The sequence below is a fragment of the Petromyzon marinus genome, chromosome 67, assembly GCF_048934315.1.
Source record: "Petromyzon marinus isolate PM22_M1 ecotype Great Lakes invasive population chromosome 67, UKy_Petmar_22M1.pri1.0, whole genome shotgun sequence".
NCBI lineage: Eukaryota > Metazoa > Chordata > Hyperoartia > Petromyzontiformes > Petromyzontidae > Petromyzon > Petromyzon marinus.
The window spans coordinates 4384183-4410091 of NC_133733.1; the positions used below are offsets into that span (position 1 = coordinate 4384183).

Genomic DNA, 25909 nt, shown 5'->3' on the forward strand with positions numbered 1-25909 from the left:
ATAGACTCGCATGCTGATGTATAGACTCACATGGAGACTCATAGACTTGCACAGAGACTCATAGACTCGCATGTTGATGCATAGACTCACATGGAGACTCATAGACTCGCACAGAGACTCATAGCCTGGACGACACGCAACCCTATACAAAGACAAAGATCCCCCGTGTAACCTTAACAGACTGTTGGGGCAGGTGCTGATAGTGAGACAGACAAACACACACGCACAGACACACACACGCACAGACACACGCGCAGACACACAAAGATAAAGACAAAGATCCCCCATATAGCCTTAACAGACTGTAGGGGCAAGTGCTGTTAGCGAGCACCTATGAAGGCCGGAACGGTACACGAGGGGGTGGGTGGCCAGCACCACGCCCGACCGCCTTTGTTTCCCTAGTGGCAATGTTTACACACCGCACCAGGTACTCATTTGAGGCTGAGTCGACCTAGGGGAGGCCCGGGACCGGTTCAGATAATCGTCACTGGTGTTGGCCGTGAGCGGGAATCGAACTCGGGTCGCCGGGTTCATAGCGCAGCGTAGCGCTAACCGCTACACTACCGCTCCCCACAGACACACACATGCACACACAGACACAGAGACACACACACACAGACACACGCGCACAGACACGCACACACGCACAGACACACACACACGCACACACAGCCACACACACACAGACACACAAAAAAAAGACAAAGATCCCCCATATAGCCTTAACAGACTGTAGGGGCAAGTGCTGTTAGCGAGCACAGACACACACACACAGACACACACACGCACAGACACAGAGACACACACACGCACACACAGACACACACGCACAGACACGCACACACGCACAGACACACACGCACACACAGCCACACACACACAGACACACAAAAAAAGACAAAGATCCCCATATAGCCTTAACAGACTGTAGGGGCAAGTGCTGTTAGCGAGCACAGACACACACACACAGACACACACACGCACAGACACACACAAAGATAAAGACAAAGATCCCCCGTATAGCCTTAACAGACTGTAGGGACAAGTGCTGTTAGCGAGCACCTATGAAGGCCGGAACGGTACACGAGGGGGTGGGTGGCCAGCACCACGCCCGACCGCCTTTGTCTCCCTAGTGGCGATATTTACACACCGCACCAGGTACTCATTTGAGGCTGAGTCGACCTAGGGGAGGCCCGGGACCGGTTCAGATAATCGTCACTGGTGATGACCGTGAGCTGGAATCGAACCCGGGTCGCCAGGTTCATAGCGCAGCGCGCTAACCGCTACACTACCGCTCCCCACACAGACACACACACACACACATGCACACACAGACACAGAGACACACACAGACACACACAGACACACACACGCACAGACACACACACGCACAGACACACAGACACATACAGACACACACACACACAGACACACACACGCACAGACACACACACATGCACACACAGACACAGAGACACACACACGCACACACAGACACAGAGACACACACAACAACAACAACCGCCATTCGCCACTAAGTGGCGGTGACGTCACCACGACGCTTGTGCCAGGCTATGTGCACCCTGAGGCCACGTGAAGTGTCGAACGCCCGCTGGCAGGAGGTCACGGGGCAGACCCAGGTGCCACGGGTCGACTGACTGAGATGACTGGCTGATGCACCACCTGTGCCCCCTACTGTGCCAACCTGCTGTGCTTTAGCCACCCGGCGCTCCGCTCGCTGTTGTGAGCGTCGCTCCTCTGCCCTCCGTTGTTGTTGGAGGGCGACTGCCTCCAACTGCCCAGTAGCATCCTTCACGAGCCTCCTCCACAGAGGCCGATCTTGACACCGCTGGTACCAGTCATCGGCAAGTCCACTCAGCTCCACGTCCTCCTGTACCACATCACTCCATCTCTTCTCTAGCCCGTGCCGCGCCCGCTTAGCCCCCTCAATCCGGCCAAACAAAAGCTGTTTCGGCATGCGGTGGCTGGGCATGCGGGCTACATGACCCAGCCATCGCAGCCTTGCCTGCCGGAGGAGCTCACCGATGGGACCCTGCCCAGATCTTTCAAGGATTTGTGAGCTCCTCACACAATCCAGTCTGGTTAAACCCAGGATGGATCGTAGGCAGGTCAGCCTAAATGTTTCTAACCGGCGAAGATGTTCCATTAGGGGGGTCCACGTTTCGCAAGCGTAGAGAAGGGAGGGAATGACCGTGGCCGAGAAGACCTGAAGCTTAGTGCGGAGCGACAGACCAGGTAGCTTCCACACAGCGTTACGCAACCGATGAAAAGATATTGCCGCTCGACTGATTCGGAGTGAGACCTCTGCTGTTAAACTGGAGCCAGTCATAAGCACACTGCCCAGGTATGGGAAACTCTCCACTCTCTCCACAACTGCCCCATCACCGATTGGGAGCCGTGGGGGTGGAGTGTCCGATGGTACAAAACACCCAGGCAGGTGCTTAGTCTTGGTGGGGCTGATGGTAAGGCCCCACCTCTTAGTGGCACGCTCCAGTCTCAGCAGCAGCGTCTCCACACGCACACACACACAGACGCGTCACCTTGCTGCTGTGCGCGCGACACTCCATCACGAAGAAGGCGGCGATCTCGTGGCTGGACCAATGCAGCTTGCTGAGCCCCACGTGGAGACGCTTGTCCAGCGAGCGGATCCGGTCACGGAACAGCGGACGCTCCTCCGGAGTCAGCGAGTTCACGATCCTGCCGGCAGGGGTGGCACGGGTTGAGGGGGAGGGGGGGGACGAGGAGGGAGTTGCGGGGGGGGGAGAGGGGGGGCACGTTAGCGTACGCACGCTGTGTGTGTGAGCACGTGTGTGTGTGTGTGGGCACGTGTCTGTGTGTGTGTGTGGGCACGTGTCTGTGTGTGTGAGCACGTGTGTGTGTGTGTGTGGGCACGTGTCTGTGTGTGTGTGGGCACGTGTGTGTGTGTGTGTGCACGTGTGTGTGTGTGTGTGAGCACGTGTGTGTGTGTGTGTGTGGGCACGTGTGTGTGCGTGGGGGCACGTTTGTGTGTGAGAGAGCTTGCGATCCTGCCGGGAGGGGTGGCACGGGTTGAGGGGGGGGGGGCACGTTAGCGTGGGCGCACTGTGTGTGTGTGTGGGCACGTGTGTGTGTGTGGGCACGTGTGTGTGTGTGGGCACGTGTGGACACTGTGTGTGTGTGTGTGGGCACGTGTGTGTGTGTGGACACACTGTGTGTGTGTGTGAGTGGGCACGTGTGCGTGTGTCATCTCAGTCAGTCGACCCACGGCACCTGCTGGGTCTGCCCCGTGACCTCCTGCCGGCGGGCGTTCGACACTTCACGTGGCCTTAACGTGCACCTAGCCTGGCACAAGCGTCGTGTGGACGTCACCGTCACTTTGTGGCGAATGGCGGTTGTTGTTGTTGTTATTGTTGTTGTGTGCACTTGCCCTAACAGGCTGTTAAGGCTATACTGGGGGGGGGGGGGTCCTTGTCTTTGTGGGCACGCGTGTGTGTGGGTGGATGTGGTGTGTGTGTGTGTGGGTGGATGTGGTGTGTGTGTGTGGGTGGATGTGGTGTGTGTGTGTGGGTGGATGTGGTGTGTGTGTGTGTGGGTGGATGTGGTGTGTGTGTGTGGGTGGATGTGGTGTGTGTGTGTGGGAATGCGTGTGTGTGTGGGTGGATGTGTATGTGTGTGTGTTGGAATGCGTGTGTTTGTATGTATGTGTGTTTGCGAATGAGTGTGTGTGTGTGTGTATAACGTGTTCCGTGCCGGGCTTCATAGGTGCTACTCGCTAACAGCACTTCCCCCAACCAGTTTGTTAAGGCTATGCGGGGGATCTTTGTCTTTGTGTGCGTGTCTGTGTTGTTGGGGAGCGGTGGTGCAGCGGTTAGCGCTACGCTGTGCTACGAACCCGGCGACCCGAGTTCGATTCCCGCACACGGCCAGCAACACCCAGTGACGATGATCTGAACCGGTCCTGGGCCTTCCCTAGGTCCACTCAGCCTCAAATGAGTACCTGGTGCGGTGTGTAGTAAACATCGCCACTGGGGAGACAAAGGCGGCCGGGCGTGGTGCTGGCCACCCACCCCCTCGTGTTTAAAAATTACAGTAGCAAAGAGATGTTGACTACCTCGCCTGGGGTACAGGAGGTCACGGGTTCGATCCCCGACCCTGACGACGCCTGCTGCTGCTGTATATTTGGAGTCTGCGTCTCTCTCTCTCATCATCATCACGGTGGCTAAGAGATGTTGACTACCTCGCCTGATGTACAGGAGGTCACGGGTTCGATCCCCGACCCTGACGACGCCTGCTGCTGCTGTATATTTGGAGTCTGCGTGTCTCTCTCTCTCTCATCATCATCATCATCACGGTGGCTAGGAGATGTTGACTACCTCGCCTGGTGTACAGGAGGTCACGGGTTCGATCCCCGACCCTGACGACGCCTGCTGCTGCTGTATATTTGGAGTCTGCGTCTCTCTCTCTCATCATCATCATCACGGTGGCTAGGAGATGTTAACTACCTCGCCTGGTGTACAGGAGGTCACGGGTTCGATCCCCGACCCTGACGACGCCTGCTGCTGCTGTATATTTGGAGTCTGCGTGTCTCTCTCTCTCTCATCATCATCACGGTGGCTAGGAGATGTTGACTACCTCGCCTGGTGTACAGGAGGGCGTGGGTTCGATCCCCGACCCTGACGACGCCTGCTGCTGCTGCTGTACATTTGGAGTTCATGGTGTCTCTCTCTCTCTCCCGGTGGTCGCGTGGATTTGTCTCCGAGGTCCTCCGGTTATTTCCCCCACCCCCCCAACTCCCCTCCACATTTAGAATCAACGTCACATCACGCTTTGTTGAAGAGCATTTTGGCTAGCTGCTCCGCATTTGCACGCGATGACGACGCCGATGAACGGCCAAGTGGGCACTTTGCTGACTATCTCGTTAATCAGTGCCGGATTATCGTAGTGGCAAAAGGTAGCTACATCTCGTATGTAGCAGCCACGACACATGTCGTAGCCACGGGCCCCGCACTTTCTCAAGGGCCCCGCGCTAAACGCTTTCAAGCCATCAATTCCGGTCCAGCGATTCGACGCTGATGACATCAGGTGATGACGGACGCTCGTGTTGCGACCGAAGCGTCGTGTTCTTCTTGTCGATTTTTTTTCCTTACCCACGTGACTTTACCGAAAGAACCAGAGGGCGTGGATTCTCTGGACTTGCTCTATTGCTATATAGTACTATACCGCCCTGCAACTTATACGGACGGCAGGGGGTGTTTAAAGGTGAGCTATTTGTCATATTATCCGGCTGTATGGCAAATTTTTTTTTAAAAAAACCATACAATTACTTTACTATGCAAGTAAAAAAAATGTGTGTTTTCATATTTGCGCGGTGTTTTATTCATTCAGGGCTCCTTTATAACAACATATCCTCCAGGCCCCGCACTAGCTTCATCCGGCACTGTCATTAACGTGCAGCCCAGGTCGCGTCTGACAAAAAAAATAAGTGATATTGAAAGAAACTTAAAAAAAAAACACTTTCATTAAATGCACCGTACTGGTAATGGCAGAACTTCGCAACTGTAGGAAGTGGCCCCGAAGCTCGCCATAACGGAAGGGGACCGCGGCCAATTACAGCCAACGTGAGCTGAGCGTGGACAATTAAGCCGAAACATAACGTACATAGAAAAATAGAATGTTTAAAAATATATTTTTTGTTATTATGATAGAATATAGTATTGTCATCAGTATGGCATAAGTATACCAAGTTCGCAATACGACACCACACTGGGAAGTGGGTTACAATTGAGTTACAAGATTTGAGGGTACAACAACGACACCAACAACAGAGTGAGTCAAATAAAAGCGTGTGAATTTCGATTTAAAGCTTTCGAAGCTACCGGGATTCATATTCTTGGTTCTTTCGGTAAAGTCACCACGTAGAAGGGGAAGTAATAAAATAACACAAATATAAAACAATACAATTCTCACGACCTTTCGATTGGCAACGCAAGCTATCATCATCAGGTGTGAAAACCACAGCAATAATTTTTTTTCTCACATTTTCTGATGATGATTGCTCGTGTTGCAATCGAAACGTCCTGAGAATTGTATTGTGTTTCATTCGTATTATTTTGCATTATGTCCCTTCTACGTGACTTTACCGAAAGAACCAAGAATATAAAAAAGCGTGTAATACTACGAATACAGAGCCACCATCTGGCAGCTCAATCAGAAGTGGGTCCTTAACACCTGGTCAAAAAAAAAAGAAATTTGATGTAAACAATAAAGAATAGTTCATAACCGAAGTTATATTCTTAGTTTTTTTCGGTAAAGTCACGTTGAAGAGAAACAACAAAATAATAAAATATCTATAAAACAATAAAAAAATTCTCACGACGTTTCGACCATAACTCAAACGGTCGTTTTCAGGTGTGTTGTGCGAACCAAGTCACGTTGAATAGTAACAACAAAATAATAAAATAATATTAAAAAAATAAATAAAAAAATTCTCACGACGTTTCGACCATAACTCAAACGGTCATTTTCAGGTGTGTTGTGCGAACCAACACACCTGAAGACGACCGTTTGAGTTATGGTCGAAACGTCGTGAGAATTTTTTATTGTTTTATATATTATTTTATTATTTTGTTGTTTCTCTTCAACGTGGTGACTTTACCGAAAAAACTAAGAATATGAATTACTGCAGTCACGAGAGCTTTAAATCAAAATTTAACCGAAGTTATAGTTTAGAAATCGGGCACGCTCACGAGAACCCCGCGTTTCCGCGTCGGTGGCCGTGGTGAAGACTAAAGGGCGTTTTCACGATCGTCACGAGTAATGTCATTGCGGAGATAACAACAACAACAACGACGAACACAACGACACGAAAAATAAATAAACGCACGAGCCGCGACCAATGAGCACAGTGTAACAAGACGATATTAATCATCATCATTAGACCTCCCTTTGCCAGTACCAAAATATAATAAAAACAGGGGTTTTCCCCTTTTTTCTCGCAACAAAACTGAAACCTTTTTACTAAGATTCGTGTCACAGCATTAACCACAATACATGCAGTCAAAATGCAAGATTCATGTCACTGCATTAACCACAATACCTGCAGTCACAATGCAAACAAAAATCATACTGTGATAATATATGATGCATTGTGGACCAATCAGTTTCAAGGACAATGCATCATATATTATCATAGTATAGTTTTTTTTTATGTTTGCATTTCGACTGCAGGTATTGTGGTTAATGCAGTAGACGTGAATTTCATCCTCGTAAAAAAAGGTTTCAATTTTGTTGCCAGAAAAGAGAGGGGGGGGAAAAAAAACACCCTATTATTATAATAACAACAATATTAATTTTGATTTAAAGCTTTCGTGACTGCAGTAATTCATATTCTTAGTTTTTTTTCGGTAAAGTCACGTTGAAGGGAAACAACAAAATAAGAAAATATATATATAAAACAATAAAAAATAAAAAAATAAAAAATTCTGTTGGTTGCCAACACACCTGAAGACGACCGTTTGAGTTATGGTCGAAACGTCGTGAGAATTTTTTTAATTTTTTATTGTTTTTATATATATTTTATTATTTTGTTGTTTCCCTTCAACGTGACTTTACCGAAAAAAACTAAGAATAACAACAATATTAACGTTTGCTCCCTGGGTGCTAAGCGTTACTTCCTCGTTGCGAATGCCTCGAAAGCACAGGACGAGGCTTTTCATTCCGCACAAACTTTGCTTTCGTGACCGGTGCTGTGAAACTTTAGAAGCGTTCACCATTTTCGAATGAGAACAAAAAAAAAACTGCGTCTGCGGTCCACGTCCTGTGCACAAAAGCAAAACAATTCGCGGGGCAATAATAATAATAATAAATAATAAAAGCTGCAACTTCCTATACTTTTTGAGGCATAGGCAATTAGAAAATAAACACTTACTGCACCAGGAACAAAAAAAAATCGCAGTTCCATAGTGGATTAAAACGACGGCTTCAAACCCCCGGGGTCTTTCGGCACGCGTCCGAGAAAGCGAGATAATTCAAAGCGTCTCTTGTGTAGTCGCAAAACCACAATGGCAGGAGGTAGGCGAAATAGACAGGAGGGAGAGAAGGAGACAGGAGAGAGAGAGAGGGAGAGAGAGAGAGATATGTTCCGGGAAATTAAAAAAAACACACACACACACAAAGCGAGTTTGCCACAGTCAGCATTATGCCACTGCGCTATTTCAAAACGGGGACCCATTGAGAGAGCCGACTCTTACAAATAAACAGACAAACTGGGCAATGGCTTGTTCAGCAGCAAAGTGCCGACTACACCGGGCATTTTCATTTAAAGCTTTCGTGACTGCAGCCATTCATATTCTTGGTTCTTTCGGTAAAAGTCACGTTGAACGGGAAACAATAAAATAATATAATGTATGTAAAACAATAAAATTCTCACGACGTTTCGACTGCAACACGAGCAGTCCTCTCTCTCTCTGTACCCATCTCTCCTCTCTCGTTTTCACAACCGGTTGATGACTGCTTGTGTTGCAGTCGAAACGTCGCGAGAATTGTATTGTTTTGTATTTATTTAATTGTTTCCCTTCAACGTGACTTTACCGAAAGAACCAACAATATACACCGAGCATCTTCTTATTCCCACTGATCGTAAACAAAGAGAGAGAGAGAGGGAGGGGATAGAGAGATAAGTAACGGGTAAGTAGGAAGAGGAGGAGGAGGAGACCCAGATCATGCTTCCTGTAGTTTGTTGTGTCTCCGAAGAAAGAAACAAATGGAAAACACGGGAACATCTTTCATTTATAAAGACGGGGGGGGGGGAGTGGAAGATAACACAAAGAGCAATGAAAAAACAGAAGAAAAATAAACCCCGACATGATGAACGCAGCAAAGTGCCGAATAAATCGGGCATCTTGTCTGTTTCCTGTGATCGTAAAACAGGAGAAAGAGGAGAGATAATTTTTATATTCTTAGCTCTTTCGGTAAAGCCACGTTGAAGGGAAACAATACAATAATAAAATATATAACAATATATAAAACAATATATATTTTATAATTTTATTATTTCCCTTCAACGTGACTTTACCGAAAGAGCAAAAGAATATGAATTACTGCAGTCACGAAAGCTTTAAATCAAGAGATAATTTTTGTTTGAATAATAAAATATAAAAAAGGGAGAGAGTCGGTAAAGAGAGGAGAGGGCGAGAGGCGAGAGAGAGAGATAGACAGGAGAGAGAGAGACAGGAGAGAGAGACAGGAGAGAGGGAGAGAGAGAGGGGAAGAGAATAGCCACCCAAAAAAAGTAAAAATCAATACCATTACGGTGGATGAAAACTCCCCGGCACTGAATGTGGCACGAGACCAACTCTGCAACGAGCCGTGCCGTCGGAGGAGAAAGGAAAACAACTTGACGTGACGACGACACACGGGGCGGCGGTGGCGAGCGGCGAGGCCCACAGACTCACACAGAGACCCACAGACTCACACACAGACCCACAGACTCACACAGAGACCCACAGACTCACACAGAGACCCACAGACTCACACAGAGACCCACAGACTCACACAGAGACTCACAGACCCACACAGAAACCCACAGACTCACACAGAGACGCACAGACTCACACAGAGACCCACAGACTCACACAGAGACCCACAGACTCACACAGAGACTCACAGACTCACACAGAGACCCACAGACTCACACAGAGACCCGTAGACTCACACAGAGACCCACAGACTCACACAGAGACGCACAGACTCACAAAGAGACCCACAGACTCACACAGAGACCCACAGATTCACACAGAGACCCACAGACTCACACAGAGACTCACAGACTCACACAGAGACCCACAGACTCACACACAGACTCACAGACTCACACACAGAGACCCACAGACTCACACAGAGACCCACAGACTCACACAGAGACCCACAGACTCACACAGAGACACGGAGACTCACACAGAGACCCACAGACTCACACAGAGACACGGAGACTCACACAGAGACCCACAGACTCAGACAGAGACCCACAGACTCACACAGAGACTCACAGACTCACACACAGAGACCCACAGACTCACGCAGAGACCCACAGACTCACACAGAGACACAGGCTCATGCAGAGACCCACAGACACACACAGAGACCCACAGACTCACACAGAGACTCACAGACTCACACAGAGACCCACAGACTCACACACAGACTCACAGACTCACACACAGAGACCCACAGACTCACGCAGAGACCCACAGACTCACACAGAGACCCACAGACTCACACAGAGACCTACAGACTCATCTAGATTGAAAACTCACTTCTTCAGAGCGGCTGTTTGTGTGATTAGTTTGTTGTCCTTCCCCCCGCACCTCCAAATGAGCACGATTTGGTGAGGTACGGTGCGAAAGAAGTTCAACGCACACGTACATACACACCACACATGAAGACAAAGATCCCCCGTATAGCCTCTAACAGACTGTTGGGGCAAGTGCTGTTAGCGAGCAGCACATTTGGAAGGCCGGCACGGCACACGAGAGGGGCGAGGGCGGCTAGCACCACGCCCGACCGCCTTTGTCTCCCCCAGTGACGATGTTTACTACTACACACCGCACCAGTTACTCATTCGAGGCTGAGTCGACCTAGGGGAGGCACCAGGGACCGGTTCAGATAATCGCCACCGGCGGCAATCGAACTCCGGATCGCCGGGTCGGTGACGCAGCGTGGCGCTGACCGCTACGATACGACCGCTCCCCGCTACTACACACACACACACACAACATGCAACATGCAACAGCAACATGCATGACCTAGCATGACGCTGCGCTCCCACGTGAACGGGGGGGGGGGGGAGGGGAGAGCCCGCGATCGCCATCCCTCAGCGCGCGCAACTGGCTCGGCAAACGCGTCACTCCGTTCTTTTGTATTGTTATTGATGTCTGTGTTGTTACCTTCCCAAGAGGGAGGGAGTGGAGGGAGTGGAGGGAGGGAGGTTGTGGAGGTAGGGATGGAGGGAGGGAGGTAGGGATGGAGGGAGGGATGGAGGGAGGAAGGGGAGGGAGGGAGGGGAGGAAGGGAGGGGAGGGAGGAGAGGGAGGAAGGGAGGGGAGCGAGGAAGGGAGGGGAGGGAGGAAGGGAGGAAGGGGAGAGAGGGGAGGGAGGGAGGAAGGCGAGGGAGGGGAGGGAGGAAGGGAGGGGAGGGAGGGAGGGGATGGAGATTGTTGATGGAGGGAGTGAAGGTTGGAGTGGATGGAGGGGAGGGAGGAGTGGATGGAGGGAATGGAGGGAGGGAGGGAGTGGAGGTTGGAGTGGATGGAGGGAGTGGATGGAGGTTGTGGATGGAGGGAGTGAAGGTTGGAGTGGATGGAGGGAGTGGATGGAGGGAGTGGATGGAGGGAGTGGAGGTTGGAGTGGACGGAGGGGAGGGAGGAGTGGATGGAGGGAATGGAGGGAGGGAGTGGAGGTTGGAGTGGATGGAGGGAGTGGATGGAGGTTGTGGACGGAGGGAGTGAAGGTTGGAGTGGAGGGAGGGGAGGGAGGAGTGGAATTGTAAAAGCGGCACAACACACACACACACAGACACCACAGCGACCTACCTGGCCACTCCGCACATTCACGACGCGACAAGTCGATGTGGACGACGTTACGAGGCCGAGCCGTCCGAAGGAGACGTCCAGGAGTGCGGCTAACGCTTAAAGGCTTTTCTTAAGATGATTGAAAGAGACCGATAACTCCACTCGCACACAAATATCACCCCCCCCCCACCCACACCCCCATGTATGGCCTTGACAGACTGTTGGGGCAAGTGCCGTCAACGAGCAGCACCTATGGTGGCCGTCCATAAATGACGTCACGCACCCAAGGAGGGGGGTTGGGGGGTCAGATTTTTGTGACGATGTGTGACGAGGGAGGGGAGGGGGGCTGAATTGTTATAACAACACTAATTGTTATAAGTTATAACAACACTCCTACGACATCAGATTGCAGCGCCACATTAAATACGCACTACAATGGCAACAGTTTAAAGCGATTTGAAGCGTGGTTTTTTTTTTTGGGGGGGGGGGTGGAAGGCAGAGCTTTGTGACGTCATATTTGAGGGGGGGGGTCTGAATTTTTGTGATGCCGTGTGACGAGGGGGTGGGGTGGGGGGTCAAAAATCGTCCAAAGTCGCGTGACGTCATTCATGGACGACCCCTATGAAGGCCGGAACGGCACACGATGGGGGGAGGGGGGCTGGGGTGGATAGCAACCACGCCCGGCCGCCTTTGTCTCCCACCAGCGGCGATGTTTGCTACTACACACACCGCACACTCACTTGAGGCTGAGTCGACCTAGGGTGAGGCCCAGGACCGGTTCAGATAACCGTCACTGGTGGTGTTGGCCCGTTGAGCGGGAATCGAACTCGGGTCGGCCAAGGTTCGTAGCGCTAACCGCTGAGCCGCCGCTCGCCGCAACGCGCACACATAACAAAGACAAAGATCCCCTGTATAGCCTTAACATACTATTGGGGCAAGTGCTGTTAGCGAGCAGCACCTTATGAAGGCCGGCACTGTGGCACACGTGGTAGGGTGGCCGGCGAGCAGCAATCATTTGAGGCTGAGTCTACCTTGGGGAGGCCCAGGACCGGTTCAGATAAATAATGAATCGGCACTCCGCCTTTCGCACCGTCTCTGTGCGAGTCTGCGGGTCTCTCTGTGAGTCTACGGGTCTCTGTGTGAGTCTGTGGGTCTCTCTGTGACTCTGCGGGTCTCTGTGTGAGTCTGTGGGTCTCTGTGTGAGTCTGTGGGTCTCTGTGTGTCAGTCTGTGGGTCTCTGTGTGAGTCTGTGGGTCTCTGTTTGAGTATGTGGGTCTCTGTATGAGTCTGCGGGTTTCTGTGTGAGTCTGTGAATCTATGTGTGAGTCTGTGGGTCTCTGTGGAAGTCTGTGGGTTTCTGTATGAGTCTGTGGGTCTCTGTGTAAGTCTGTGGGGCTATGCGAGTCTGTGGGCCTCTGTGTGAGTCTGTGGGTCTCTGTGTGAGTCTGTGGGTCTGTGTGTCAGTCTGTGGGTCTCTGTGTGAGTCTGTGGGTCTACGTGAGTCTATGGGTGTATGTGGGTCTATGTGTGAGTCTGGGTCTATGTGAGTCTGTGGGTCTCTGTGTGAGTCTGTGGGTCTATGTGAGTCTGTGGGTGTCTGTGGATTTGTGTGTGAGTCTGGGTCCCTGTGAATCTATGTGTGAGTCTGTGGGTCTCTGTGTAAGTCTGTGGGTCTATGCGAGTCTATGGGTGTCTGTGGGTCTGTGTGTGAGTCTGTGTCTCTGTGAGCCTGTGGGTCTCTGTGTGAGTCTGTGGGTCTATGTGAGTCTGTGGGTCTCTGTGTAAGTCTGTGGGTCTATGCGAGTCTATGGGTGTCTGTGGGTATGTGTGTGAGTCTGGGTCTATGTGTAAGTCTGTGGGTCTCTGTGTAAGTCTGTGGGTCTATGCGAGTCTATGGGTGTCTGTGGGTCTGTGTGTGAGTCTGGGTCTATGTGTAAGTCTGTGGGTCTCTGTGTAAGTCTGTGGGTCTATGCGAGTCTATGTGTGTCTGTGGGTCTGTGTGTGAGTCTGGGTCTCTGTGAGCCTGTGGGTCTCTGTGTAAGTCTGTGCGTCTATGCGAGTCTATGGGTGTCTGTGGGTCTGTGTGTGAGTCTGGGTCTCTGTGAGCCTGTGGGTCTATGCGGCTGGCTGGGTGGGTGGCTCGCGTGTTGACGGCTCTGCCGAGGATAATCAGGAGCAGGAGGAGGATGAGGTAGAAAGAGAAAGTCGTCAGACAGGCAGAGAGGGCGCCCGGGCACTTCGCCTTTCTCGCACCCACCCCCACCCCCCACACTTGCCGCCGCATTTCTAAAGATAAAGGCAAAGGTTGGCGGGCCACCGCGGGCATGGTCCTCGGGAAAGACTGTTTGGGGCAAAGGAGCCGTGAGCGGCGGCTGACGTGGTTTATGGTGCAGTGTTGAGTCTGTGGTGCAGTGCTGAGTCTGTGGTGCAGTGTTGAGTCTATGGTGCAGTGTTGAGTCTGTGGTGCAGTGTTGAGTCTGTGGTGCAATGCTGAGTCTGTGGTGCAGTGTTGAGTCTGTGGTGCAGTGCTGAGTCTGTGGTGCAGTGCTGAGTCTGTGGTGCAGTGTTGAGTCTGTGGTGCAATGCTGAGCCTGTGGTGCAGTGTTGAGTCTATGGTGCAGTGATGCGTCTATGGTGCAGTGTTGAGTCTATGGTGCAGTGTTGCGTCTGTGGTGCAGTGTTGAGTCTATGGTGCAGTGTTGCGTCTGTGGTGCAGTGTTGAGTCTATGGTGCAGTGCTGAGTCTGTGGTGCAGTGTTGAGTCTATGGTGCAGTGTTGAGTCCATGGTGCAGTGCTGAGTCTATGGCGCAGTGTTGAGTCTATGGTGCAGTGCTGAGTCTGTGGTGCAGTGTTGAGTCTATGGTGCAGTGCTGAGTCTATGGGCAGTGTTGAGTCTATGGCGCAGTGTTGAGTCTATGGTGCAGTGTTGAGTCCATGGTGCAGTGTTGAGTCTGTGGTACAGTGTTGAGTCTATGGTGCAGCGTTAAGTCCATGGTGCAGTGCTGAGTCTATGAGTCTATGGTGCAGTGCTGAGTCTATGGGCAGTGTTGCGTCTATGGCGCAGTGTTGAGTCTATGGTGCAGTGTTGAGTCTATGGTGCAGTGTTGAGTCCATGGTGCAGTGTTGAGTCTGTGGTGCATTGTTGAGTCTATGGTGCAGTGTTGAGTCCATGGTGCAGTGCTGAGTCTATGAGTCTATGGTGCAGTGCTGAGTCTATGGGCAGTGTTGAGTCTATGGTGCAGTGTTGAGTCTATGGCGCAGTGTTGAGTCTATGGTGCAGTGTTGAGTCTATGGTGCAGTGTTGAGTCCATGGTGCAGTGTTGAGTCCATCGTGCAGTGTTGAGTCCATGGTGCAGTGTTGAGTATATGGTGCAGTGCTGAGTGACATACCCACACACTGACTCACTCACACACACGTATTAACGCACTCACTGACACACACTCACACACTCCCTCACACACGACACACTTACACACTAACACACTCATACACCAACACACTCACTCACACACTCACACACATACTGACACACTCACACTGACACACTCACACACTAACACACTCAGACACTAACTCACTCAAACTCACTCACACACTCATACACATACTGAAACAGTCACACACTCACTCACACACTGACACACTCTCACACACACTCAAAAACTAACACACTCACTCTCACACTCACACACACACTGACACACTCACTCACACACTGACACACTCACACAATAACACACTGACATACTCACGCACACAGTAACACACACACACACACTGACACACTGACTCACCCACTCACTAACACACTCAGACGCTAACACCCTCACTCACTCACCGAAACCTCCCAAACAAACTACAACACACCCAACCCCACAGCTCATGGCCAGGTCTTCGTCGTTCAAGCCGCCACTGAAACCCCCCAAGGCCGAGACAGCGGTGGTGGTGCTGGTGGTTTGTGGCGGAGTGTGACAGTGGAAACGCAGCAATTATCCGCCTCTCTCTTTCTCTCAACAATAACAAAGTGACGGTAAGTTTGTTATGGAACTTCCAGCGGTCACACTTTGTCCAGACTCTGGGGGGGGGGGGGGGGGGGGGGGAGGTGGTGGGGGTGAGGAGACAAAGGCGGCCGGGGCGTGGTTGCTGGCCACCCACCCCCCCCCCCGTCGTGTGCCGTTCTGGCCTTCATAGGTGCTGCTCGCTAAGGGCACTTGCCCCAAGCAGTCTGCTCAGGCTACACGGGAGATCTTTGTCTCTGTGTCAGTACTTGCGTGCGTCGACGGTCAATCAACTCCCTCGTTGGTGCCACAGTGCCGGTAGCCTTCATAGCTGCTGTTCGCTAACAGCACCGCAGGTCTGTTAAGTCTACGCCGGGGGGGAGGGGGAGGTGGGAGAGATCTTTGTCTTTGTGTGCGCTCTGCAGAGTGGTGCTTTCGCGTATTCGCGTGCAGCAGGCTGCCCGACATAACACCTTGAATGTTGCGAGTCGGTGGAGAATGTCCCCGCCATTGTACTGAAACGACGTGAGCTCTCAGCGTGCCGTGAACGACCGGTTGCCTTCGCCGGTGTTTCTACGACTCCGCGCTCCATCAATGCGACCGGCGGAGCTTCTGAGATTTCATTTCTCGTCGCTCGCGACCGGCGGAGCTTCCCAGAGTTTCTTCGTCGTCGCCCGCGACCGGAGGAGCTTCCCAGAGTTTCTTCCCGTCGCCCGCGACCGGCGGAGCTTCCCAGAGTTTCTTCCCGTCGCTTGTGATCGACGGAGCTTCCCAGAGTTTCTTCTCGTTGCTCGCGACCGGAGGAGCTTCCCAGAGTTTCTTCCCGTCGCCCGCGACCGGCGGAACTTCCCAGAGTTTCTTCCCGTCGCTCGCGACCGGAGGAGCTTCCCAGAGTTTCTTCTCGTCGCCCGCGACCGGCGGAGCTTCCCAGAGTTTCTTCTCGTCGCTCGCGACCGGCCGAACTTCCCAGAGTTTCTTCTCGTCGCCCGCGACCGGCGGAGCTTCCCAGAGTTTCTTCCCGTCGCCCGCGACCGGCGGAGCTTCCCAGAGTTTCTTCTCGTCGCCCGCGACCGGAGGAGCTTCCCAGAGTTTCTTCTCGTCGCCCGCGACCGGCGGAGCTTCCCAGAGTTTCTTCTCGTCGCCCGCGACCGGAGGAGCTTCCCAGAGTTTCTTCTCGTCGCTCACGACCGGAGGAGCTTCCCAGAGTTTCTTCTCGTCGCTCACGACCGGCGGAGCTTCCCAGAGTTTCTTCCCGTCGCCCGCGACCGGAGGAGCTTCCCAGAGTTTCTTCCCGTCGCCCGCGACCGGCGGAGCTTCCCAGAGTTTCTTCCCGTCGCTTGTGATCGACGGAGCTTCCCAGAGTTTCTTCTCGTTGCTCGCGACCGGAGGAGCTTCCCAGAGTTTCTTCCCGTCGCCCGCGACCGGCGGAACTTCCCAGAGTTTCTTCCCGTCGCTCGCGACCGGAGGAGCTTCCCAGAGTTTCTTCTCGTCGCCCGCGACCGGCGGAGCTTCCCAGAGTTTCTTCTCGTCGCTCGCGACCGGCCGAACTTCCCAGAGTTTCTTCTCGTCGCCCGCGACCGGCGGAGCTTCCCAGAGTTTCTTCCCGTCGCCCGCGACCGGCGGAGCTTCCCAGAGTTTCTTCTCGTCGCCCGCGACCGGAGGAGCTTCCCAGAGTTTCTTCTCGTCGCCCGCGACCGGCGGAGCTTCCCAGAGTTTCTTCTCGTCGCCCGCGACCGGAGGAGCTTCCCAGAGTTTCTTCTCGTCGCTCACGACCGGAGGAGCTTCCCAGAGTTTCTTCTCGTCGCTCACGACCGGCGGAGCTTCCCAGAGTTTCTTCTCGTCGCCCGCGACCGGCGGAGCTTCCCAGAGTTTCTTCCCGTCGCCCGCGACCGGAGGAGCTTCCCAGAGTTTCTTCTCGTCGCCCGCGACCGGCGGAGCTTCCCAGAGTTTATTCTCGTCGCCCGCGACCGGCGGAGCTTCCCAGAGTTTCTTCTCGTCGCTCGCGACCGGAGGAGCTTCCCAGAGTTTCTTTTCGTCGCCCGCGACCGGCGGAGCTTCCCAGAGTTTCTTCCCGTCGCCCGCGACCGGCGGAACTTCCCAGAGTTTCTTCTCGTCGCTCGCGACCGGAGGAGCTTCCCAGAGTTTCTTCTCGTCGCCCGCGACCGGAGGAACTTCCCAGAGTTTCTTCCCGTCGCTCGCGACCGGCGGAGCTTCCCAGAGTTTCTTCCCATCGCTCGCGACCGGAGGAGCTTCCCAGAGTTTCTTCTCGTCGCTCGCGACCGGAGGAGCTTCCCAGAGTTTCTTCGTCGTCGCCCGCGACCGGCGGAACTTCCCAGAGTTTCTTCCCGTCGCTCGCGACCGGAGGAGCTTCCCAGAGTTTCTTCTAGTCGCCCGCGACCGGAAGAGCTTCCCAGAGTTTCTTCCCGTCGCCCGCGACCGGAGGAGCTTCCCAGAGTTTCTTCTCGTCGCCCGCGACCGGAGGAGCTTCCCAGAGTTTCTTCCCGTCGCCCGCGACCGGAGGAGCTTCCCAGATTTTCTTCCCGTCGCTCGCGACCAACGGAACTTCCCAGAGTTTCTTCCCGTCGCTCGCGACCGGCGGAGCTTCCCAGAGTTTCTTCTCGTCGCTCGCGACCGGCGGAGCTTCCCAGAGTTTCCAGTCTACTTCAGATGACCTTTACACTACAAACATGTTGCTCGCAAATTCCCTCCCCCCCCTCCACCTGACTGCACGCCCCCTCCCCCGCCACCCTTCGCCCATTTACCAAAGATTCTTATCCCAAGACGGCTCCCAAGCAATTTAACACCCCAGTGACTTCCAGACAAACAAAACCACCGTGCGCTGAGCCCTGCCGTCCACGCACGCGCTCATGTATGCATGTATATATGCACCAAGGTAATGAGATGTTAACTACCTCGCCTGGTATACGGGAGGTTGTGAGTTCGATCCCGACCCTGACGATGCCTGTTGCTGTATATTTGGGAGTTTGCGTGTTTCTCTCTCTCTCTCTCATCATCACAGAGGCTATGAGATGTTAACTACCTCGCCTGGTATAAAGGAGGTCGTGGGTCCGATCCTGCTGCTGTATATTTGGAGTTTGTGGTGTCTCTCTCCCTGTGGCCGCGTGGATTTTTCTCTGGAATCCTCCGGTATTTCCATGCACATTCATAATCAACATGCGTTTTCAGTGTGTGAGTGTATGAACGAATGAGTGGGTGAGTGAGTGAGTCGGTATGAGCGAGTGTGTGAGTGAGTGAGTGGGTGAGTGTATGAGCAAGTGAGTGGCTGAGTGTATAAGCGAGTGGGTGGGTGAGTGTATGAGTGAGTGAGTAAGTGAGTGGTTGAGTGTATGAATAAATGAGTGAATGGGTGAGTGAGTGAGTGAGTGGATGAGTGTATGAGGGAGTGGGTGAGTGTATAAGCGAGTGGGTGAGTGTATGAGCGAGTGTGTGGGTGAGTGTGTGAGTGAGTGTATAAGCGAGTGGGTGAGTGTTTCAGCGAGAGAGTGGGTGAGTGTGTGAGTGAGTGGGTGAATATGAGCGAGTGGGTGAGTGTATGAGCGAGTGAGTGGGTGAGTGTGTGAGCGAGTGGGTGAGTATGAGCGAGTGGGTGAGTGTGTGAGCGAGTGAGTGAGTATGAGCGAGTGGGTGAGTGTTTGAGCGAGTGAGTAGGTGAGTGTGTGAGTGAGTGGATGAGTATGAGCGAGTGGGTGAGTGTGTGAGCGAGTGGGTGAGCATGAGCGAGTGGGTGAGTGTGTGAGCGAGTGGGTGAGCATGAGCGAGTGGGTGAGTGTATGAGCGAGTGAGTGGGTGAGTGTGTGAGTGAGTGTATGAGCGAGTGAGTGGGTGAGTGTGTGAGCGAGTGGGTGAGCATGAGCGATGGGTGAGTGTGTGAGTGAGTGGGTGAATATGAGCGAGTGGGTGAGTGTTTGAGCTAGTGAGTGGGTGAGTGTGTGAGTGAGTGGTTGAGTATGAGCGAGTCGGTGAGTGTGTGAGCGAGTGGGTGAGTATGAGTGAGTGGGTGAGTGTTTGAGCGAGTGAGTGGGTGAATAAGTGAGTGGGTGAGTATGAGCGAGTGGGTGAGTGTGTGAGCGAGTGGGTGAGTATGTGAGCGAGTGGGTGAGTATGAGCGTGTGGGTGAGTGTTTGAGCGAGTGAGTGGGTGAGTGTGTGAGTGAGTGTATGAGCGAGTGAGTGGGTGAGTGTGTGAGCGAGTGGGTGAGTATGAACGAGTGGGTGAGTGTGTGAGCGAGTGGGTGAAAATGAGCGAGTGGGTGAGTGTTTGAGCGAGTGAGTGGGTGAGTGTGTGAGTGAGTGGGTGAGCATGAGCGAGTGGGTGAGTGTTTGAGCGAGTGAGTGGGTGAATAAGTGAGTGGGTGAGTATGAGCGAGTGTGTGAGCGAGTGGGTGAGTATGTGAGCGAGTGGGTGAGTATGAGCGAGTGGGTGAGTGTTTGAGCGAGTGAGTGGGTGAGTGTGTGAGTAAGTTGGTGAGTATGAGCGAGTGGGTGAGTATGTGAGCGAGTGGGTGAGTATGAGCGAGTGGGTGAGTGTTTGAGCGAGTGAGTGGGTGAGTGTGTGAGTAAGTTGGTGAGTATGAGCGAGTGGGTGAGTGTATGAGCGAGTGTGTGGGTGAGTGTCTGAGTGAGTGTATGAGCGAGTGAGTGGGTGAGTGTGTGAGTGAGTGGGTGAGTATGAGCGAGTGGGTGAGTGTGTGAGCGAGTGGGTGAGTATGAGCGAGTGGGTGAGTGTGTGAGCGAGTGGGTGAATATGAGCGAGTGGGTGAGTGGTTGAGCGAGTGAGTGGGTGAGTGTGTGAGTGAGTGGGTGAGTGTGTGAGCGAGTGGGTGAGTATGAGCGAGTGGGTGAGTGTGTGAGCTTGTGGGTGAGTATGAGCGAGTGGGTGAGTGTTTGAGCGAGTGAGTGGGTGAATAAGCGAGTGGGTGAGTGTATGAGCGAGTGGGTGAGTGAGTGAGTGGGTGAGTAAGTGAGTGGGTGAATGTATGAGCGAGTGGGTGAGTGTATGAGCGAGTGAGTGGGTGAGTAAGTGAGTGGGTGAGTGTATGAGCGAGTGGGTGAGTGTATGAGCGAGTGAGTGGGTGAGCGTGTGAGTGTGTGAGCGAGTAGGTGAGTATGAGCGAGTGGGTGAGTTTTTGAGCGAGTGAGTGGGTGAGTGTGTGAGTGAGTGGGTGAGTATGAGCGAGTGGGTGAGTGTGTGAGCGAGTGAGTGGGTGAGTGAGTGGGTGAGTATGAGCGAGTGGGTGAGTGTGTGAGCGAGTGGGTGAGTGTGTGAGCGAGTGGGTGAGTGTTTGAGTGAGTGAGTGGGTGAGTGTGTGAGTGAGTGTGTGAGTGAGTGAGTGAGTGGGTGAGTAAGTGAGTGGGTGAGTGTATGAGCGAGTGGGTGAGTGTATGAGCGAGTTAGTGGGTGAGTGTGTGAGTGAGTGGGTGAGTATGAGCGAGTGGGTGAGTGGTTGAGCGAGTGAGTGTGTGAGTGTGTGAGCGAGTGGGTGAGTATTTGAACGGGTGAGTGTGTGAGTGAGTGGGTGAGTGTGAGCGATTGGGTGAGTGTGTGAGCGAGTGGGTGAGTATGAGCGAGTGGGTGAGTGTTTGAGCGAGTGAGTGGGTGAGTGTGTGAGTAAGTTGGTGAGTATGAGCGAGTGGGTGAGTATGTGAGCGAGTGGGTGAGTATGAGCGAGTGGGTGAGTGTTTGAGCGAGTGAGTGGGTGAGTGTGTGAGTAAGTTGGTGAGTATGAGCGAGTGGGTGAGTGTATGAGCGAGTGTGTGGGTGAGTGTCTGAGTGAGTGTATGAGCGAGTGAGTGGGTGAGTGTGTGAGTGAGTGGGTGAGTATGAGCGAGTGGGTGAGTGTGTGAGCGAGTGGGTGAGTATGAGCGAGTGGGTGAGTGTGTGAGCGAGTGGGTGAATATGAGCGAGTGGGTGAGTGGTTGAGCGAGTGAGTGGGTGAGTGTGTGAGTGAGTGGGTGAGTGTGTGAGCGAGTGGGTGAGTATGAGCGAGTGGGTGAGTGTGTGAGCTTGTGGGTGAGTATGAGCGAGTGGGTGAGTGTTTGAGCGAGTGAGTGGGTGAATAAGCGAGTGGGTGAGTGTATGAGCGAGTGGGTGAGTGAGTGAGTGGGTGAGTAAGTGAGTGGGTGAATGTATGAGCGAGTGGGTGAGTGTATGAGCGAGTGAGTGGGTGAGTAAGTGAGTGGGTGAGTGTATGAGCGAGTGGGTGAGTGTATGAGCGAGTGAGTGGGTGAGCGTGTGAGTGTGTGAGCGAGTAGGTGAGTATGAGCGAGTGGGTGAGTGTTTGAGCGAGTGAGTGGGTGAGTGTGTGAGTGAGTGGGTGAGTATGAGCGAGTGGGTGAGTGTGTGAGCGAGTGAGTGGGTGAGTGAGTGGGTGAGTATGAGCGAGTGGGTGAGTGTGTGAGCGAGTGGGTGAGTGTGTGAGCGAGTGGGTGAGTGTTTGAGTGAGTGAGTGGGTGAGTGTGTGAGTGAGTGTGTGAGTGAGTGAGTGGGTGAGTAAGTGAGTGGGTGAGTGTATGAGCGAGTGGGTGAGTGTATGAGCGAGTTAGTGGGTGAGTGTGTGAGTGAGTGGGTGAGTATGAGCGAGTGGGTGAGTGGTTGAGCGAGTGAGTGTGTGAGTGTGTGAGCGAGTGGGTGAGTATTTGAACGGGTGAGTGTGTGAGTGAGTGGGTGAGTGTGAGCGATTGGGTGAGTGTGTGAGCGAGTGGGTGAGTATGAGTGAGTGGGTGAGTATGTGAGCGAGTGGGTGAGTATGAGCGAGTGGGTGAGTGTGTGAGCGAGTGGGTGGGTGAGTGTGTGAGTGAGTTGGTGAGTATGAGCGAGTGGGTGAGTGTATGAGCGAGTGTGTGGGTGAGTGTGTGAGTGAGTGTATGAGCGAGTGAGTGTGTGAGTGTGTGAGCGAGTATGAACGAGTGGGTGAGTGTATGAGCGAGTGGGTGAGTGTTTGAGCGAGTGAGTGTGTGAGTGAGTGAGTGGGTGAGTGTGTGAGCGAGTGGGTGAGTATGAGCGAGTGGGTGAGTGTGTGAGCTTGTGGGTGAGCATGAGCGAGTGGGTGAGTGTTTGAGCGAGTGAGTGGGTGAATAAGCGAGTGGGTGAGTGTATGAGCGAGTGGGTGAGTGAGTGAGTGAGTGGGTGAGTAAGCGAGTGGGTGAGTGTATGAGCGAGTGGATGAGTGTATGAGCGAGTGAGTGGGTGAGTAAGTGAGTGGGTGAGTGTATGAGCGAGTGGGTGAGTGTATGAGCGAGTGAGTGGGTGAGCGTGTGAGTGGGTGAGTGTGTGAGCGAGTAGGTGAGTATGAGCGAGTGGGTGAGTTTTTGAGCGAGTGAGTGGGTGAGTGTGTGAGTGAGTGGGTGAGTATGAGCGAGTGGGTGAGTGTGTGAGCGAGTGGGTGAGTATGAGCGAGTGGGTGTGTGTTTGAGCGAGTGAGTGGGTGAGTGAGTGGGTGAGTATGAGCGAGTGCGTGAGTGTGTGAGCGAGTGGGTGAGTGTTTGAGCGAGTGAGTGGGTGAATAAGCGAGTGGGTGAGTGTGTGAGTGAGTGGGTGAGTAAGTGAGTGGCTGAGTGTATGAGCGAGTGGGTGAGTGTATGAGCGAGTGAGTGGGTGAGTGTGTGAGTGGGTGAGTGTGTGAGCGAGTAGGTGAGTATGAGCGAGTGAGTGAGTGTTTGAGCGAGTGTGTAAGTGTGTGAGTGAGTGTGTGAGTGAGTGAGTGGGTGAGTAAGTGAGTGGGTGAGTGTATGAGCGAGTGTATGAGCGAGTGAGTGGGTGAGTGTGTGAGTGAGTGGGTGAGTATGAGCGAGTGGGTGAGTGTTTGAGCGAGTGAGTGTGTGAGTGCGTGAGTGAGTGTGTGAGCGAGTGGGTGAGTGTATGAGCGAGTGGGTGAGTGTATGAGCGAGTGGGTGAGTGTATGAGCGAGTGAGTGGGTGAGTGTGTGAGTGAGTGGGTGAGTATGAGCGAGTGGGTGAGTGTGTGAGCGAGTGGGTGAGTATGAGTGAGTGGGTGAGTGTTTGAGCGAGTGAGTGTGTGAGTGTCTGAGTGAGTGTGTGAGCGAGTGGGTGAGTGTATGAGCGAGTGGGTGAGTATTTGAGCGAGTGAGTGGGTGAGTGTGTGAGTGAGTGAGTGGGTGAGTAAGTGAGTGGGTGAGTGTATGAGCGAGTGGGTGAGTGTTTGAGCGAGTGAGTGGGTGAGCGTGTGAGTGGGTGAGTGTGTGAGCGAGTAGGTGAGTATGAGCGAGTGTGTGAGCGTTTGAGCGAGTGAGTGTGTCAGTGTGTGAGTGAGTGTGTGAGTGAGTGAGTGGGTGAGTAAGTGAGTGGGTGAGTGTATGAGCGAGTGGGTGAGTGTATGAGCGAGTGGGTGAGTGTATGAGCGAGTGGGTGAGTGTTTGAGCGAGTGAGTGGGTGAGTGAGTGGGTGAGTGAGTGGGTGAGTATGAGCGAGTGGGTGAGTGTGTGATCGAGTGGGTGAGTGTGTGAGCGAGTGGGTGAGTGTTTGAACGAGTGAGTGGGTGAGTGTGTGAGCGAGTGGGTGAGTGTATGAGCGAGTGAGTGGGTGAGTAAGTGAGTGGGTGAGTGTATGAGCGAGTGGGTGAGTGTTTGAGCGAGTGTGTGAGTGAGTGTGTGAGTGAGTGAGTGAACGGGTGAGTAAGTGAGTGGGTGAGTGTATGAGCGAGTGGGTGAGTGTATGAGCGAGTGAGTGGCTGAGTGTGTGAGTGAGTGGGTGAGTATGAGCGAGTGGGTGAGTGTTTGAGCGAGTGAGTGTGTGAGTGAGTGTGTGAGCGAGTGGGTGAGTGTATGAGCGAGTGGGTGAGTGTATGAGCGAGTGGGTGAGTGTATGAGCGAGTGAGTGTGTGAGTGTGTGAGTGAGTGTGTGAGTGAGTGAGTGGGTGAGTAAGTGAGTGGGTGAGTGTATGAGCGAGTGGGTGAGTGTTTGAGCGAGTGAGTGGGTGAGTGTGTGAGCGAGTGTGTGAGCGAGTGGGTGAGTGTGTGAGCGAGTGGGTGAGTGTTTGAGTGTTTGAGCGAGTGAGTGTGTGAGTGTGTGAGTGAGTGTGTGAGCGAGTGGGTGAGTGTGTGAGCGAGTGGGTGAGTGAGTGAATGAGCCGAGCGATCACACCTCACCATCCCCGCCCTATGGGGCTGCAGCCGCAGGCATTTCAAATAACATGACAAGACATTTGTGGGGGGTTGGGGGTGAGGGGGTTGCTGGGGGGGGGGGTTGGTGGTGGGGGGGGGGCGTCAGGGGAATGAATGAAACTCAACGGAGAGGCGGAGGCTGACCGAGTTGAAGAAATAACGAAAAAAATCATCACACGACACACCCATCGCGCATTCACAGGGGCTGAGCTGAAGGTCACGGCCATACACAGAAAGCCCCCCCCAACAGCAGCATCACCCCCCCACCTTCCACCCCCCCCACCTTCCACCACCGCCCGCAACTCCACCACCCCACCCCACTCCCCCCACCACCACCAACCAATACGAATAATGAATATAAGACTGAGAAGAATGGGCGAGGCGTTTGAATTTGGCAGGTCAATGGGCCCCATGGATGGATTGAAACAACTGGTTCTGCTGGGATGTTCGGTCGTTACCACCACCACCAACACCACCAACACCGACACCACCACAACACCACCAACACCAACACCACCACCAACACCACCACCAACATCAACACGACCAACACCAACACCACCAACACTACCACCAACACCACCAGACCAACACCACCACCAACACGACCAACACCACCACCAACACCACCAACACTAACACCACCAACAACACCAACACTACCAACACCACCACCAAGACCACCAACACCATCACCAATACCACCAACACCACTACCAACACCACCAACACTACCACCACCACCAAAACGACCAACACCACCAACACCACCACCAACACTACCAGCACCACCAACACTACCAACAATACCAACACCACCATAAACTATACATTTATTTGTTTTATTTTACCAGGGGGTTAAGGCCCTACTACAGAAGCGACGCTGGCTATCAATAAATGACAGCTGAACCAAAGTGATGGCTTATCATCATCATTACCACGTGGATATGTATACCAGGCAAACACTCTGAATGCATAGAGACCCATAGAGGCACATCGAGATGATTAGAGACCCACAGAGATGATGTACCTGGATGAACAGAGACCCATAGATATATACATAAAGACAAATAGACTAATCTAAAATTAAACAATACATATATTTTTTATTTCACCGGGGGCTAAGGCACCACTACTGAGCTGCTTTATGCATAGAGACCCATAGAGGCACATCGAGATGATTAGAGACCCACAGAGATGATGT

The 25909-nt window shown here is 53.0% G+C and overlaps 1 protein-coding gene across 1 annotated transcript in view; it reads right to left on the bottom strand.

Annotated features, from left to right (window-relative positions):
• The window catches only part of LOC142906581 (dynein axonemal heavy chain 2-like), a 331951-nt gene that overhangs the window by 231438 nt on the left and 74604 nt on the right, over positions 1–25909 (bottom strand). The window contains exon 4 of the mRNA XM_076054727.1: positions 2562–2718. Within this exon, the coding sequence (XP_075910842.1) occupies positions 2562–2718 (157 nt within the window). The remainder of the gene's footprint in view (positions 1–2561; positions 2719–25909) is intronic.